Genomic DNA, 18265 nt, shown 5'->3' on the forward strand with positions numbered 1-18265 from the left:
GAATGAAGGATTGTATGACATCACTTGGTAGATTTGTCCAGTGGGCTATCGCAAATTTAACATGACACTGAAATGCAGCCAAGCTCTAACGAAAAGTATTTTCACTGGCTTCCGTACATATAGGGGATCCAGGTTTTCTAGACATACATTTCACATAAATAATTGCTCTGTGATTTGGTTCCCATGGTAGGGTAGCTACAGGAAACTGTGTGGTCCAAAACTGTACCCCCACCAGTGACGTGCAGTCAGGGTAGGCAGTGCTTACCCTGTGATAATCTAATTCAAAAAATCTGTTATGAAAAAACGGATTAAAATTATATAACAAATAGTCATTATTTTTTGTTATCTAAATGTTTTTTCTTAATGATTCTGGTGTTTTTTTGCTCAAAATCTCAAGATTTTCTAAAACTGAATCAAAACCTCAGGAAAGGCGCCAGGGTATACAGTGGGGGAAAAAAGTATTTAGTCAGCCACCAATTGTGCAAGTTCTCCCACTTAAAAAGATGAGAGAGGCCTGTAATTTTCATCATAGGTACAAATGACTAAATACTTTTTTTCCCCACTGTACATGCCTTCCTTTCCATTAATGCAAATCACTGCGTGCATGGCCGTTCCTGACTCCAGTAACTGTTTAACGGACAGGGTCAGCATAGGCTTCGCTGCTTTGCCTAGCTTGAAGTACTGTAGCGTCATTAGTTTCATTGAGCCGATTTCATTTTTTGCGCATGCGTATTGACTAAACATGTTGTTTGGGTAAACCTGGGATATGCTCTGAAAATGTGTCCGTGTCTACAAAATTTTGCACTCGCATCCCTTGAACTGAACAAAGCTAGCTAGCTAGCAAAACCAACCTGAGAAATTGACATTATACTGCACCTCAAAAATGTTCCAAGTTGGAATAATTGAACGAACCGTTTGGAGGGTTTGAAGAGTGGAAGGCCAACTATAATGAAAGTTAAGACCAGACAGAGGCAGCATACAGGAGCTTTACAATACTTTATTCATGACAAGCAACCACTATCTGCTATCTGTCAGGCAGGCGAACAGTGAATACTGGACTGTAAACGACTGTCATTACCAATTAATACTTTTTACCCAGACTTTTACACATCTTAGATATTTTTTTGTGTGGACATAATTGGAATGGGGCTTCTCCTGCCACTCAATGTAGGGCAGAGCCTTGGCTTCTACAAGATGGATGCGACTAAGTACAACGATTCTACATGCGTGGATGCATGAGCCGCACTCAATTCTGCTCTCCAACAAGCTGGCAGCCCTAAAGCAGGGATAGGCAACTCCAGTCCTTGGGGGCTGGAGTGGTGTCACACTTCTTTCCCATCCCTAGCAAAGACACAGCTAATTAAACGAATTGCATTCCAATTTAAGATCACGATTAGTTGGTTATTGGAGTCAGGTATGTTAGCTGGGGCTGGGGCAAAAGTGTGACACCAATCATCATTTTGTTTTGATGAGACACTTTTTTCCAAATTTCCCCTCTTTGTTGGTGAACCAAGCCCAGACAACAGAGACTCTGCACACAGAGACATGCAAGTGGTATCCACTAGTTCATCTGACTCTGGGAAGTAGATAAAGGGCTTCATTGCTAAAATCCCAAAGTATCCTTTATATCAAAGTTATTCTCCACCTCAACTTTCCCATGTTTTTCCCCCATTTCTCTTGTCGATTTCACAGCTGAGCTTACACCACTATGTTATGCTTCTCTCTAAGATGGAAGGGTCCTGTTTTCCCCCTCCATGTGTAAACGTGGTGAGTTTTTAAGAAGGAGCAGAACCGTTGTAATTATTCGCAGGGAGAAGGCCACCCCCTGAGCCATTGTCACGCCCTGACCATAGAGAGCCATTGTTTCTTTTTGGTGAAGTAGATCAGGGCGTGACTGGGGGGTATTCCAGTTTATTATTTCTATGTGGGGTTCTAGGTTACTATTTCTATGTTGGTGATTTGTATGATTCCCAATTAGAGGCAGCTGGTAATCGTTGTCTCTAATTGGGGATCATATTTAAGTAGTTATTTTTCCCACCTGTGTTTGTGGGATCTTGTTTATGTGTAGTGGCCTGTGAGCACGCCATAGCTTCAAGTATTCGTTGCGCTTTATTGTTTTTGTGAGTTTCATTTAAAAAAAGATGTGGAACTCTACGTACGTACGCTGCGCCTTGGTCTGAGTATGATTACAACGACGATCGTGACAACCATATTGAATCTTTAATTCATCTTTGCCCCGGCGGCTTTGGTGAATCTTGAAGGAACTCGGAGGTAGATGGGAATCTGAAAGGAGGCTAAAATTATGTTGTGCTTGCCTTCACAATGCCTGGGTCCTGTGTTAGAAATAGCTCCTCAATGACTGTAAATGTTTGTAATTGGTATGTCCTGGGTGACATACAGTTGAAGTTGGAAGTTTACATACACCTTAGCCAAATACATTGAAACTCAGTTTTCACAATTCCTGACATTTAATCCTAGTAAAAATTCCCTTTCTTAGGTCAATTAGGATCACCACTTTATTTTAAGAATGTGAAATGTCAGAATAATAGTAGAGAGAATGATTATTTAATATTTTATTTCTTTCATCACATTCCCAGTGAGTCAGAAGTTTACATACACTCAATTAGTATTTGGTAGCATTGCCTTTAAATTATTTAACGTTGGTTAAACGTTTCGGGTAGCCTTCCACAAGCTTCCCACAATAAGTTGGGTGAATTTTGGACCATTGCTCCTGACAGAGCTGGTGCAACTGAGTCGGGTTTGTAGGCCTCCTTGCTCGCACAGGCTTTTTCAGTTTTGCCCACACATTTTCTATAGGATTAAGGTCAGGGCTTTGTGATGGCCACTCCAATACCTTGACTTTGTTGTCCTTATGCCATTTTGCCACAACTTTGGAAGTATGCTTGGGGTCATTTTCCATTTGGAAGACCCATTTGCAACCAAGCTTTAACTTCCTGACTGATGTCTTGAGATGTTGCTTAAATATATCCACATAACTTTCCTGTCTCATGATGCCATCTATTTTGTGAAGTACACCAGTCCCTCCTGCAGCAAAGCACCCCCACAACATGATGCTGCCAACCCCATGCTTCACGGTTGGGATGGTGTTCTTCGGCTGGCAAGCCTCCCCCTTTTTCCTCCAAACCTAACGATGGTCATTATGGCCAAACAGTTCTATTTTTGTTTCATCAGACCAGAGGAGATTTCTCCAAAAAGTTAGATCTTTGTCCCCATGTGCAGTTGCAAACCGTGATCTTTTTTTATGGCGGTTTTGGAGCAGTGGCTTTTTCCTTGCTGAGCGACCTTTCAGGTTATGTCGATATAGAACTTGTACCTGTTTCCTCCAGCATCTTCACAAGGTCCTTTGCTGTTGTTCTGGGATTGATTTGCACTTTTTGAGACAAAGTACGTTAATCTCTAGGAGACAGAGCGCGTCTCCTTCCTGAGCGGTACGATGGCTGCGTGGTCCCATGGTGTTTATACTTGTGTACTATTGTTTGTACCGATGAACGTGGTACCTTCAGGCGCTTGGAAATTTCTCCCAATGACGAACCAGACTTGTGTAGGTCTACAATGTTTTTTCTGAGGTCTTGGCTGATTTCTTTTGATTTTCCCATGATGTCTAGCAAAGAGGCACTGAGTTTGAAGGTAGGCCTTGAAATACATCCACAGGTACACCCCCAATTGACTCAAAGGATGTAAATTAGCCTATCAGATGATTCTAAAGCCATGACATAATTTTCTGGAATTTTCCAAGCTGTTTAAAGGCACAGTCAACTTAGTGTATGTAAACTTCTGACCCACAGGAATTGTGATACAGTGAATTATAAGTGAAATAATCTGTCTGTAAACAATTGTTGGAAAAATGACTTGTGTCATGCACAAAGTAGATGTCCTAACCGACTTGCCAAAACTACAGTTTGTTAACAAGAAATTTGTGGAGTGGTTGAAAAACGAGTTTTAATGACTCCAACTTGTGTATATAATCTTCTGACTTCAACTGTACATATTTTAAAATAGAAAATGGTTTAAAGCATAAATATTGATTTATTGATAGAATTTTCAGTCAATATTTTAATTAACATTTTGAAGAAGACACTGGGAATTTGAATACTTTTCATAGGGTAGACTTTGGCACTAATTATAGGCTACAGTTGCCTGGAAACTTTGTGAGATTGTAAATAATGTTACTCTCCAGATTTTTAGGGCTATGAAAGTTATATCAGAGGTAACATGTACAACATGAACCTTCATCACTGGTATTTATGTGAGAAGGCGGATGTGAACTCAGGTCTCCTGCTTGTCAAAATATTGCCTTAGTCCACTCAGCTTGTCATCAGGAGAAAACTGTTGTGATGAACCAACCTTGTTACACTGTTGACATGGGGCCCGATTCAGACTTGAGATAAGTAGACAACATGGACCCAATTATGGACTACAGTCATACATTTTTTTAGTCCACATTAAATCATCTTATATCAAGTCTGATAGGGCCTAGGGATAATTTTGGGGGGTGAAATTCTACCTTTATTTTTTTCATACCTTCATATCAGAAGATTAAAAGCAAAATGTGAACTACAAACATTGTGCTTTTGTACTGTTCAGAATTCCCCCAGTCTGAGGCATAGAGGTGGAGGGAGGGCATTTGTGGGCAGGTGTGCCTTCTAGTAAACTCTACAGTAAAGTATAAAAACAGGCAAGTTTGCAGCACCTTCCTTGTATTCCGGTCCTTCACGAACTCAGACAGTTGAGGGCACACCAAACGCTCAGATGAAACTCTCCAAAACAATCCAAGAAAGTGTGTGTCAATGAAACGTGAATACACAATGCTATCACATTGAAGAAGGAAACAGAAAAGGAATTCACTCAATAAGAAAATGTATTTTGTGTAGCATTTCGGCTGCTTATGCTAACAGTCTAAGTAAAAGTCCTAACTTTACTGTACTGTGATTCAATTCATCTGAACAACCTTCCATGTCATGTATTGTACCATCATCTGAATATATAGACTCAGGACAGGACATTAGAATAATGGATGACTGACTAGTGAATCGCATTGAGCCCTGAGCTAAAGTGTTTTACAAGTTTTGTATGAGTGCTACTGTTAACATTAGCAGTCATTGTCCCTATTGTTTTTCATGAATGTGAAATATACCACATTTCTGTTGCTTTAGAAGAATATGATGAATATCTTAGATCTTTGAACTGTCTATATCAATATAAAAATCTTTAAGACCTTTACATTTTTGTTATCATTTGATCATTTGCAAATAATTTGCTTCAGTCATGTCTTGAAAAAGTAATTTTGTACTCATTCATTATTATCCTGTATTAATTAGTATTTTCACGAAACAATTTTATCTTGTGTCCTTCGTTTGAGATATAATACTGTACATTTGACCATTTGTAATACCCGATGAGGGGCTTATAAACACACCATGTAAGAGCAGGGAATATACAATAAGAGCTGAGACTCCCATTTACAATATTTGGAAACTCCAGATGAAGGGATCAAATTGTGCACTAGACAGGATTTGAAACACCATCATAGTGGTTAGGAGCATTAGAGAGAGGAAACAACCCCAATAGATAAGGGATCTAATTTTGCACTACACAGGACTCGAAACACCATAATAGTGTTTTCAAGCTTTTCCGGGTTAGGGTTCCCAGTCTCTGGCAATGTGCAGCACATCTCTTGATTATGTGGTGTTACAACACACCTCAGGATGAACGTTTCAATACACCTTAAATCGGTCCCCAATACCCTCACAACCATTTGTTTCAATACTCCAGCAAAGTTAAGGTATCGTCTCCTTTAAGGTGGTGGTGGCAGCTCAGTTGGCACTAGTTTGTCTCACAAAGCACTTAATTTTTACTGTGTGTGTTTGGTTCCTTTAAGAGCAGCTTGCGTGCTGAAATTGCATGTGAATAACACTGTAGGTGTTGCAATGAAGTGGTTTTAAAAAAAAATCATCCTGGTGAAAAGGGCTCAAATCTTATATTTGAGAAATAAGTGTAGCCTAGTAACAAAAGAAAACTCTGGGATCCTCCTTTTAACAGTGGCCATCAAAATTGCTTTAAAAGGAGTGTTTTCCCGCGACTGCACTAAGAAATGTTGTTCAATGACTGGCCATTTATATTTCACTTCCTGTGCGGCACTCGGAATTTGATTGCACCTCTAGAGGAACATTATTCTCTCACATAGAATGCAACAAGTTGAACAAGAATAGGTCAACTATTGTACTATGGGGTTGTCTGATTTTGCTGTTGCTTACTCGTGTTGTTGGCTGTGGAAAATGTTCTGTGGACAACAATTTTTCATTAAATAATTCAAATAACCAACGTTTGGTGGCCTACCTACCAGACCTGGCCCAATTTAACCCCTGTACATTATTGTCATTAAACTTTGAATGGATTCATTCATATCACTGTCATGTTACTTATAATGGTCTCATACAGTAAATGTCATCATATCCATTGGTAGATCTACTCTATCGCTGAATAGCAGCAGCAGCCCATCCCTCATGTAATTATATCCAGAACATCACCATGCACTGACTGGTATAGTGGGCAGGCACAACCCAGTAAGGAAAACAAATTACCAACATGACCGCTATACATAGGCAAGTTGACCAGAGTTTTACCACTGCTACGCAAGTAGATGGTTTGTTTGGTGAATCAGTGGCTGCCAGTGGCTTTTGCTATGGCGGAGGGCACACATGGAAAAATGGTTTCCATGGCGCTGGTACAGATAAACATGCTGATGCGACCTGCATTATGATAGGGACTGTGACACAAGGAATCTACAAATAGGACAATAGGACCACATCAGTATTAATAAAAAATCATGTTGGAATAAAGCTCATGTTGGATGTACAGGGGTATGGTTATGTACATTAAGCCTGCACATCTGTATCTGATCTGAATGGTGTCTTCATCTCTAGAGAATACATGCAAACTTGATCAGAACAATGGAAATGCCATGGAAACGTTTGGGGAAAAGATACAAAATCTCCTTGACCCCAGCAAAATTTGCCTACATTTAGGCTATTGTTTATGTGTGTGTTTCACACTATCGTGAGGTAAAAATCTGAGTATAATGCTTGTATGGATGTCAACCCCAACACATATTCATGTCATCATCACCAATCAACTGCATTACAGTTAAAAACTACTTTGACTACCCCCACTGATTTCTGTATGCTAGCTACGCTACCAGCTTATACGAACAGGAGTTAGCATTTAGCAGTCATTTCTTCTAAACCTGAAAAGGGACAACTTCTAAATGTTATGCAGCGAAAACATCCAAATATATCCAAACTGGATATTAGTAACCACATTGTGGGCCTGTTACAATACATAAATCATGACGGATTTAACGAATATCCACTGTTAGATCAGATTTGTTGAATGTGTGCCAATCCGGCGTCCTTCTTCTATCCGCCATGGTCTGCATTTCATTGACCTCTTTACTGCATCTATAGCCAAAGGAATCTGACTCATCACCCTGCCAAGTCACAAGGCCAAAAAGAAGCAGTCCAAACAACACATAGCTTCCTTCCCCTGTGCCCTCTTCCTTATGTGTTTTCCGGACATGTGTCGGGAGCTCGAAAGCAAAAACCCAGCTAACAATTGTAGGGAGAGAAAAAGGTTTTGTAATGTTACCTGTAATGTTACCCTGATGTTTGACTGTCCAGATACCTGTTAGTTAGGGGGGAACAATCTATGTATGTTAGCAAAAACCTCCTATAACCTCTTTAGCATGTTTTGGCATTTGCGTCAGGAGAACATTAATGTCAAACAGAATTTACCCAGAATGTAGTTAGCATGTTCTCATAATATCCAATATTAATGTTCTATGCACTTTTCATGGGACGTTGCAAGAACATTAATGTGCTCAGTTTTCTGAGGGTTAGGAGAATATTTCATAGACATTACACCAAACATACACAGAACGTGTTTGCCATGCTCTCAGAATATAAGATATTAATGTTCTAGACACATTTCATGGGAATGTTGCAAGAACATTCTGAACATTCATGTGTCCAGTTATCTGAGGGTTAATGTTCTAGACATGTTTCATTGGAACGTTGCAAGAACATTCCTGTGTCCAAGGACATTTTAAACATAGGACATTCTGTCATGGTCCCCTGGAGGAATTTGTCTAGTTCCTAAAGGACGTTGCAATATGGTCCCAAAAAACAGAACTTATTTCATTACACATCACCCCTTGTTGCTATTGCTAAGTCCATCATTGAACCACTGATCCATTTACAACTCTTTGTCTGTTGGCAAAGTTAGGGACATCCACACACCTACATATTTGACACAGGATTACATTGTGCATGTTTATTTATACAGTAATTTTTATTTAACATGTCTCACTGGGGATTTGAACAAACTCTTGGTTCACAGCGTTTCGATCTTCCTGCTACGCCAGCACGTCTGTGTCGATGATTGATTTCACTTCGAAGTAAATCTCAGCCCTGTTATTTCTCAGAGTGTTTACAGAGTAACATTAAAACAGAGTAATGTGCCCCAGCATCACTTGACTTTACAGAAAACCCCAAAATTGCTGAAATAAGTAAATCAAATCAATGATGAGAGAATAGTGAGATTGTGGCGTAGCAGGAAGCTCGGAATGCTGTGAACCAAGAGATTATACATTCAAATCCCAGGTGAGGACATGTTGTATAATAACTACTGTATAAATGAACATGCACAATGAAATCAAATATGTCAAATAAATTGAAAATGTTTATGTGAAAAGCACTGTTTCTGTGTGAGGGTGTCCCTTGCCAACATACAAAGATCTGTGAATGAATCAGTGGTTCACCAATCATACGCTGTACAACAGTAACAAGGGGTGGTGTATAAAGAAACATTTTGTAGGAGAACGTTTCTTTAGGACCATCAGGCAACATCCTAAAAACATCTTTAGGGACGTCCCAGCTGGGAACTACACAAAAACCGCCAGGGGACCATGACAGAACTATGTTTTAAACGTCATTGGACACAGGAATGTTCTTGAAACGTTTCCATAAAATGTGTCTCGAACATTACATTTAATATTCTGAGAACATGGCAACCATGTTCTTTGTATGTTTGGAGTGACGTTGATGGAATATTCTCCTAACCCAAAGGAAACTGGACACATGAATGTTCTTGCAATGGCTCATGAAACGTGTCCAGAACATGAATATCTTATATTCAGTCAACATGGCAACCATGTTCTGAGTATGTTTGGTGTGACGTTGATAGAATATTCTTCTAACCCTCAGAAAACTGGACACTGGAACAGCCTTGCAATGTTCCAATGAAACATGTCTGAAACATTAATATTGAATATTCTGAGAACATGGTAACCACATTCTGGGTAAGTTCTGTTTTACATTAAGGGAATGGTCTCTTGGAAATAGTCCTTGCACTGGAGCATTCCTATGAAAACGTTAGGTAATGACATAATTAGACTCTTAAGGGAATGTTCTCTAAAGTTGTGGGAACATTTGTTGTTAGCTGGGAAGAGAGCAGGGGTTGAAAGAAGGGGATGAAAGACAAGAGGGAAATTAATTCACTGGTCTGAGAAATAGAAGACACTTTCAGTTTCCTCCAAGCACTATAAATACAACCTCAGTCAGTCATCAAATTATAGCCATCTGCATTGGCTGCTGCCCAGGACACTGCCCATGCACAATACAGCAGTGTTAGCTTGGGAGTGGCGGTTAAGGGGGAAACGAGCTGTCTTCAGATCAGTTCTAGTGCATTCCCAGAGGAGCTGTGATGACTCTCATACTCAGACAGACATGTGAGACCAAACCTCTCAGCTGTTTTACAACCCGGGTCTTCTGTCTACTCTGGTAGAATGTTAACCATAACTCAAACTTAATGATGCTTTACCATGGATCAACAAGGCTAGATTTCACCTAGGCTATATGCTCCCTGAAGGCCATTTATTTTCAGAGTTAGCACCACATGTTTTACGAATGCTATCCAACTGGTCCTGAAATTCACTTGCAATTTGATAAAGGAAGTTCTCGCATTTTTGTGAAATCAGCATGAGTCTTATTTTTGGGATATTGTCTTCTTTGGCCACAGAGTGACTATCTCTAGGTTGTGGTCTAGGTTTGTGAATCATACAGAGGTGGAGCACCTCTGCTCACTCTGTGAGTGGGCTGATGGTAGTGAGGGCTGTCAGCCAATAAAGGTTGAGAAATACCTCGAAACAAAGCATGGTACATTAAAACCCCATGCAAACCCTTTAAAAATTTCCAATTTCTTTACACATGTATTCTATTCACAGCACTCTAAGGGAGGTAGTGAATTCCAGGTACTCTGCTGAGACTAGGACCATTGTATCTCATTACAAAATGGTGCTTCTTCCCCACAGGCTGGAGCAGTGAGCTCAGCAGAGACCAGAAAATCCCTAAGCAGAATTGTTTGGCATCACCCTCTACTTCAGTATTGTATCCCTTTTTCTCTGTGGACAATCCAGCTAAAGCTCCAGCTTAAGGACCATGAAGCTCATTGTGATTTGCTTTGTTAATTTAATTGACTTTTAGAGAACAGTTTATTTTTTATTTTTGGTTCCAAGCCACAGGCTCCTGTTCTATTAGCAGAAGTCTCATATTTGGAAGATCTTATTTGGACCATGTCCCAAGAGTTCTCTGAACTGTAGCATATACAGCTTGGACACAATCAGAAATGTATAGACATAGCTTCCTGACAATCCTCAGTATTTGCATATAGCCATAATATTTGTCTGCATTTAGGCTCCAGTCTCTTCGGAGGCACGGGTTCAAATCCCACCGCTGCCACCAATAACAGATTTCTACCTTAATTATAATGTTCTTATGCTCATTTTAGAGGGAAAGTAAACTCTCATTCGTGAACATTTTTATCGTTTTTTGCAACTTGTTTATTTTCACTTTGCCATGGTTTGTAAATATAGTATGTATAATATAGTAATCATCTGCTGTGTATGTTTGTGCATGTGATAACAGTTAGAATAATTGCATCGTTGAACATTGGGAGTTGCCTACATTGTGTATCCTTGGCAAGAGAGCAGAACTTTGCTGTGTGCCACTAAAGGTCACTGTGTGCATTTGGCTCTGTACAGGGACAGTTAATCACAACTGTCTTTGTTCATGAAAGAGCAAGCTTTGCACCTTCAAATGCGCACAGTGTGATCACAAAGGCCCTGGGCGAGACACTAAAAGTTGTGCCGACTGTCTTATTTTAGTTCTGTATACATGTGTATGGGGGCTCTCTAATGCAGTATTTTGTTTTCCAATGTTTGTTGCAGATCTGGTTGGAAAGGGATCATTTTCCAGGATGAGAAAACGCAGGACAAACATACCCTGGTTGTGTTTGGCAGTAGGCCTATGGCCGTTAATGTTGATAAAACACAGATACTGACTACCACTCAACCATCTAAACACACACACACACACACACACACACACACACACACACACACACACACACACACACACACACACACACAAACCACATATTGAATAAGTCTTGAAAACATATTTTTACCTTTTATAGTTACAATAATGAGTCAGAATAACTGCCCACATGCACTTTATACAGCACAAAGTCTTGCAATTAGATCTAGTGCTCTGCTGTTGGCTTGCTGGGTGCTCTGTTAGTTTTGAGGGACACTGTGACCTCTTTGGAAGGTTCTGGGTGAGATGTAGGGATGTCTGTCTTTTCCTCCCGGTCCCCAAAACATCTGCATTGTCTGTCGTTCGGAACAGTGTCAGAGTTCCACTTCGATGAATTCCAGAAAGGCGCTCTGGCTTGACCTATAATCCCCAGAAGGCGAGTGTGCGGCTTGTGGAAAGCCCCCTTCTATGTCTCTTGGCTCTAGCTTTGGAAAACCCTGCCTTGGAAACAGGGCCTTGGAGGTCAAGCTATTGCTATTTAGAAGCACAAGCTATTGGGAAATAATTGGCTTCGTGAGTGGTTTACTGTTGGAGAGGGGCTCCGGAGAACGTGGGCCAAGGCAGATGGCTGAATTTACATATAGCTGGAAAGGAGACAGCCAAAAAGCCTGGGAAACCCTACAGCCCATAGTTGGCTCCCAAAAACCCTCTCTAATGATAATGACTGATGTCTCAGTGAGAGAATCCTTTTGAAGTGATGAGAACACCTCTTCAGAGAGCAACAGCTGTACTAGGCCTGATAATGTTTTAGTTAATCCAAAAATAGCTTTTTCATGTTGGTCAGTACAGCAGAGATGCAATGGAACAGAGTTGCAGCTGAATCATGACACAAAGAAAGAAAGTAAAAAATTATGAAAGGTTAGAGCTGGGACGATAAACTGAAAATGACCAACACCGACATTGCATTCCTCTTACCAAAGCATTTTGCATAGGCCTATGTTGGTGATTTTGCTTCACATGTTTTCTGTAGATTGTTCTAAAACCATTATCTGGTCAACAGTAATAGCCCATACATTACGTTGATCCCTGCTATGATGGTATCTGCCTGTCCCTTTTTTGCTGTCGGCTACTGTGTGAGCAGACCACTCTCACTCCCCCTCCCCACTATGCGCACAGAGGAGGGAGAGATGCATTCTGGGAAGGTCAAGCATATGACCATTGCTCAAAATGCAATTGCGGGAAAAATACAGTTTTCAAAGCAACTACTGTTGTTCCAGTTACAGAGAGGAGAATCACAGCTTTCTATGAGTATATACAAGAAAAAGAGAGAGAACAATGACAGCATGGCATATAACAGACAGTCTCAACTAACCTGAATTCAACGTGAAATCACCCAAAAATGTCACCATGTCATTGGATTTAGGTTAAAGGTTGGGTGAAATTCCCTTACATTGATTACTTATTTCAAATCAAATCAGTTTTCCACGTCGATTCAATATAATCACATAGAATGTTTTTGTTGATATGATGTGGAAACAACATTGATTCAACCAGTTTTTGCCCAGTGGGATGCTACCATCTCAGTTGTCTTACTTTGCACTGGAAAAAAATGTCTACAGCCCTGCTGCTAATGTAAATTAACTGTCCATAAAAAAAGTAAAAAATGTATTTGTTGTTATCAGGCAAAATAGTTACATTTACCACCATATGACTTATTGTCCATATCGCCCAGCTCAATGAAAGGGTATCAAGCTAATTTTCTGTTGATATCCCTATGCCATTTTGTATCAAGAATCCACCCCACACCACACCTTTGTTGATAAAATTGGCCACTATATGAATTAAAAAGTGACTGTATACTTAACAAAAATACATCTAACCATATTTATTGACTGTTCAAAGAATACTGTATGTCAGAATATTTTTTTTTCTTTAACGCTCCTCATTTTTGTCTCTCCAGCATCCTACTTTGGGGACAGTTTCTGCAAGATAACGTCAATCCAAGATGTCTCCTCCTTTCACCTGTCGCTGCAGTTCAAGACCAGCCGACGAAGTGGACTCCTCCTCCTGGCTGCAGGGATGCAGGACTACCTATTTCTGGAACTCCAAAATGGGAAATTACAGGTTAGTATCAACACCTGTCTTGTCGGAAAGGATTCTATTTGCAATGTACTATCAGACCGGCTTAAACCAAGGCAACCTAGCAAGCTGTTGCAAAGTGTATTTTACACAAGCTTTATGATGTTATTAAACCACCCAGAAATGTACAAGGCATGGTTATTTAGGTGGATGACTGATTGTGAATCCTAGATGGCAAACATGTTTTGTCAGCTGGTTCACAATATTCCAGTTTATAGTCCTTTCCAGGGTTGGAATTGGAAAAAGTCACTCTGGGGACTGACCATGTCAAATCCTAGAAATTCAAATTTAACACAGTTTTACAAAAATGCTTTCACTTTGGGGACTCGGTTCCTACGCATTCCCCCACCCCCCAATTCCACCTCTGGTTCTATCCTGTGGAGATGAGGCACTAAAAGTATTACAAAAAGGACACCTGTCTTAAAACTTCCTATAAATGTCCTATATTTTAATTGAAAGACTGACAACAGCATCTGTGATGTTACTTTCCTCTTTCCAAACCAAAAATGTACTTCAACCTAATACATTTAAAGATTATAACAGAAGTGAAAGCAGGCTGGTGGTGTGTGCTCATTAAAGAAGCATGTATGTGACAGTTTCAATTAGATGGTACTCTGAAATCATTCTACATTGCTTTACTGGTTGTCACTTTAAAATGTGATTCCTGACATTTTAATTCCATAATGAATTGCTTGGCAGAGTCTGTCAGGAACTGAATTAGCATCAGATGTGCTGTCATAAACAATCCCTAAATTGTGTACAATAAACAAGGTTTATTGGTTTTAGAGGTCTGGTGCGCTTGCTATTAATAACATTTGAATATGATAGAATCACAAGAAAGCTATGATGCTACTCACACAATTATTAAAATCTTAAAATGCTTTCCCCGTTCTCCTCTGATCCATAAGAAGCAGTTTGTAAGGACAAGATAGGTGAAAGAGATATGCCCCCAAAAAGACAATCACAAGTCTATGCTAGATTGATTCCTCTTTGATATCATCTATCAAATCCTTTTAGATAATCGTTCATGGGAAGAAAGGCTATGAGGAAGGAATCCTTTCAAGAATATAATGACAGTCCAAAAAACATACAATTATTGAGCTTCATAAAATAGCAATGACACTTCTCTTCTCTCTTTTTTCACAAAGGTGCGAATGAACCTTGGGGCCGGTGAGATGGTGCTGTCATCATCTCTGGGGCTGCAGCTGAACAACCTCCTGGAGCATAAGGTGTCTATCACGATGCAGGAGGCCAAACTGACCATGCTGATCGATGACCTCTTTTCCACTTTCATCTCTGTGCCTGAAACCCAGGAGGACCTCAACATTGACATGGGGGTTTACATGGGGGGCACCGGAGACTTAGACGCCCCATATCTCAGCAATGCCATACCTCCATTCCGCGGTTGCATGACCAATGTCAAGTTGGAGTCCCATCAGTTTGATATTTTCGACTCTGAGCCCATTGACTGCCATGATACAAAGGAGTCCTGTAGCAGTGAGTTTGAGGTTGGTGATGGAGAGGCGACCAGCTTTATCAGCCCAGACTCATTTGTGTCCTTCCCTACTTGGAGCGGGGCTAGTGGTAGTGAAAGGACCTTGGAGTTTCTCATGAAGACCACCATTGAGGATGCCCTACTCACCTTCCACCCTGGACGAGAGTCAGACTTTATAGCTGTTGGCGTTGTGGGCGGTTACCTAAAAGGTGTGGTGGACCTTGGGAGTGGGATGGTGGTACTGGACAACCCCAGAGTACAGCTAGATGATGATCAGTGGCATAGGATCAGAGTCACTGTAGATGCGAGTGTGTTTGAGATTAATGTGGACAGCCAGCCTGCCTCTCTCCCTCTGAGGGGCTCAGAGCGATTGGATCTAGCTGGCAATCTGTATATGGGGGGGATCCAGGGCAAGATGAAGGATGTGTTTCGTGATAGTAGCTTGTCTCGTATGGAGGAGGAAATAACATCTGAGTCTTTTATCGGATGCATGGGAGAAATCAAAGTGAACCAGAAGGACAGAAGCCTGCAGGACGCGTTGGTCACCAAAGACGTCCATGTGAAATGCGAGGGAGAGGACTATGACTACTCAAGTTACTATGATCTTGAGGCAACCACAACTACGGCTCCTGTTCGGATCCGATATGTCGACGCTGACCCTAATGAAAGACATTGCTACCCAACTGACGACACACCAGAGGCCTTCCGGAACATTACAAAACTTATTGAAGTCAACCCTTTGCTTGTACCCGAGGGTGGGGAAGCTTTTCTCGATATTAACAACCTTAGCCCTACATTTGACCTAAACACTGTGGGAATCCGCCAATCCCAGATCATCTTCACTCAACAAAGTGACCCTTGGTACGGACTCGTAGATATGAACATCAATACCAGACGTACCAAAAAGTTTACACTCCTGGATGTGGTCAACAAGAAAATCAAGTATCTCCACGACGGCAATGAAAAGTATGGCGATCAGATCCAGTTGGAGGTGGTTGCCCATAGTAACAGTTACCTTCCAGGATGTCTTAAAAATCCTCACCAGTACATTCTCCCAGTGGAGATCATACCTGTCAATGACACACCACAACTAAGCGGAGGAGACATTTCCATCACAGAAAATGGTCGCACTCGCTTAAATCCCAACCTTATCAAGATTGTGGATTCGGACACTCGCTGTGATGAATTGATTGTCACCGTGACCTCAGAACCTCCCAGAGGGGTTGGCTACTTAGAAAATGCTCAGCAACCAGGAAGAAGTATCAAAGAGTTCACATGCAGGCAGTTGAAAGACGGCAATATATATTTTGTCCACAGAACTGGGAGCGGTGGGATAACTCTACAGGTATCTGACGGACAATCCATAAGTCATTCAACCACTTTTAAACTGTCCATTACACAGCCCCAAATGAGCCTTGTGACCAATACCGGCCTTCTGTTGTCTCAGGGAAGCAACTCTTCCATTGGGATCCAGAACCTGGCCGTCATTGCCACCCCTCGTAATGGAGATATTGTGTTTAATGTCACACAGGCTCTGAGATATGGTGAATTGCATGTTCTTTCTAGCAATGGTTTGCCCAAACAGGTGACATCTTTTCACCAGTCAGATTTGGAGCAAGATCGCTTGAGATATGTTAGCACAGACTCAAGTGACCTGGAGGACATTGTGTCAGATCATTTTCAATTTGATGTCCATCTTGGACAGTTTTCCCTATGGAACAATACTTTTTTGATCAAGATCACACCCTCCCAGGTTAAAATGGCCCAAGTAGTTCCCCTTGAGATTGAAGGCAAGGTAGAGCAAAAGGCAATAAAACACACTGAACTTGAAGCAGAAGTGAAGGGAAAAAGTGTAGCCCCAGAAACTATAAGATACATCCTTCTGAAGGCCCCCACACTGGGTACTCTTCAGATGATCGGCAGGAAGCTAGTTGAGGGAGACAGTTTCACCCAACAGGACCTCTGGAATGCCCAGGTCAGCTATAGAGTCCAGGTGCAAAGGGCGGTGGCTAATGAGGACCAGTTCCAGTTCAGAGTCTTTGCAGAGAATCAGTACTCCCCTATGTATACCTACCCAATCAAGATCCAGGCTGATTCAGACGCCCCTGTTTTGACAAATGAGAGACTCGTTGTCTTAGAGGGTGGGGAGAATATTCTGAACAAAGACTATCTATGGGTTCAGACATCCACCTCGACAAACTTTGTTTACAGGGTGACGCAAGACCCCAAGTATGGCCGTCTCATCAGGGAGTCCCCATCTGGACAGCCCAGGTTCGACGGGGCCATTAGAATGTTCAGCAATGAGGATCTGAATCTAGATAGGCTGATCTACCAACATGATGGCTCAGAGTCTAATGATGATGAGTTCTATTTCCTGGTATTCGAGCAAGCAGCAGGAAGTGAAAACATCAGAATCGATGGTCAAGAGTCTATGAGCAGCATGTTTAGAATATCTATTCAGTCCAAGAACGACCACGTGCCTCTTAGAGTGGTTGATAAAACCTTCAATGTGGTGCGAAACGGACAACGTTTGCTGACCACAGAAGATATCCTCTTCAGGGACGATGACTCAGGGTTCAATGATACCCAGTTGGTCTTTGTTCGCACAGGCATTCTCTCAGGAAATATTGTCTCCCCATCAGACCCCTCGCAGCCCCTCTTTCGTTTCACTCAAGCGGACATGAAAGACCAGAATGTTCTATTTGTGCACCATGGGGCAGACCGTGAGCGCTTCCAGCTCCAGGTTTCTGATGGCCTGCATAAGACCACAGCCCTGCTGCAGATCCAGGCTGGTGAGGCCTACCTCCATGTGGTGAACAACACTATGGTTGTCATGGACCATGGAAGCACAAAGACGCTCAACACCAGTCTGTTGAGTGCAGAGTCCAACATGGACATAAGAGACGCCAGTGACATTAGGTACCAAGTGACATCACCCCCTAGTGATGGGAAGATCATCGTGAGTGGGATTGAGGCCTCTTGGTTCACACAGGAGGATCTGAAAAAGGGTGTGGTGTCCTACGAGCATAACGACCAGAGTCTGAGCTCCAAGGACTCATTTGGCTTCACTGTGGAAGCGAAAGGATTTTCTGAGGAGGGCACATTCAGAATAAAGATCTTCAAGCAAGGCTATTTGTCAGAGCCTGAGGTCATCACCAATGAGGTCATCATCTCCTATGAGGGAGAGCACACCGTGATCAACCAGGATCATCTTAAGGTATGTTTACATTATCAAATCAAA

At 41.4% G+C, this 18265-nt stretch overlaps 1 protein-coding gene across 1 annotated transcript in view; it reads left to right on the plus strand.

Moving 5' to 3' along the window:
- The window catches only part of cspg4 (chondroitin sulfate proteoglycan 4), a 124975-nt gene that overhangs the window by 63366 nt on the left and 43344 nt on the right, over positions 1-18265 (plus strand). Inside the window, exons 2-3 of the mRNA XM_014124061.3 lie at positions 13351-13514; positions 14678-18241. Of these exons, the coding sequence (XP_013979536.1) occupies positions 13351-13514; positions 14678-18241 (3728 nt within the window). The remainder of the gene's footprint in view (positions 1-13350; positions 13515-14677; positions 18242-18265) is intronic.

The sequence above is a fragment of the Salmo salar genome, chromosome 10 (genome assembly GCF_965601325.2).
Source record: "Salmo salar chromosome 10, fSalSal1, whole genome shotgun sequence".
Lineage (NCBI taxonomy): Eukaryota > Metazoa > Chordata > Actinopteri > Salmoniformes > Salmonidae > Salmo > Salmo salar.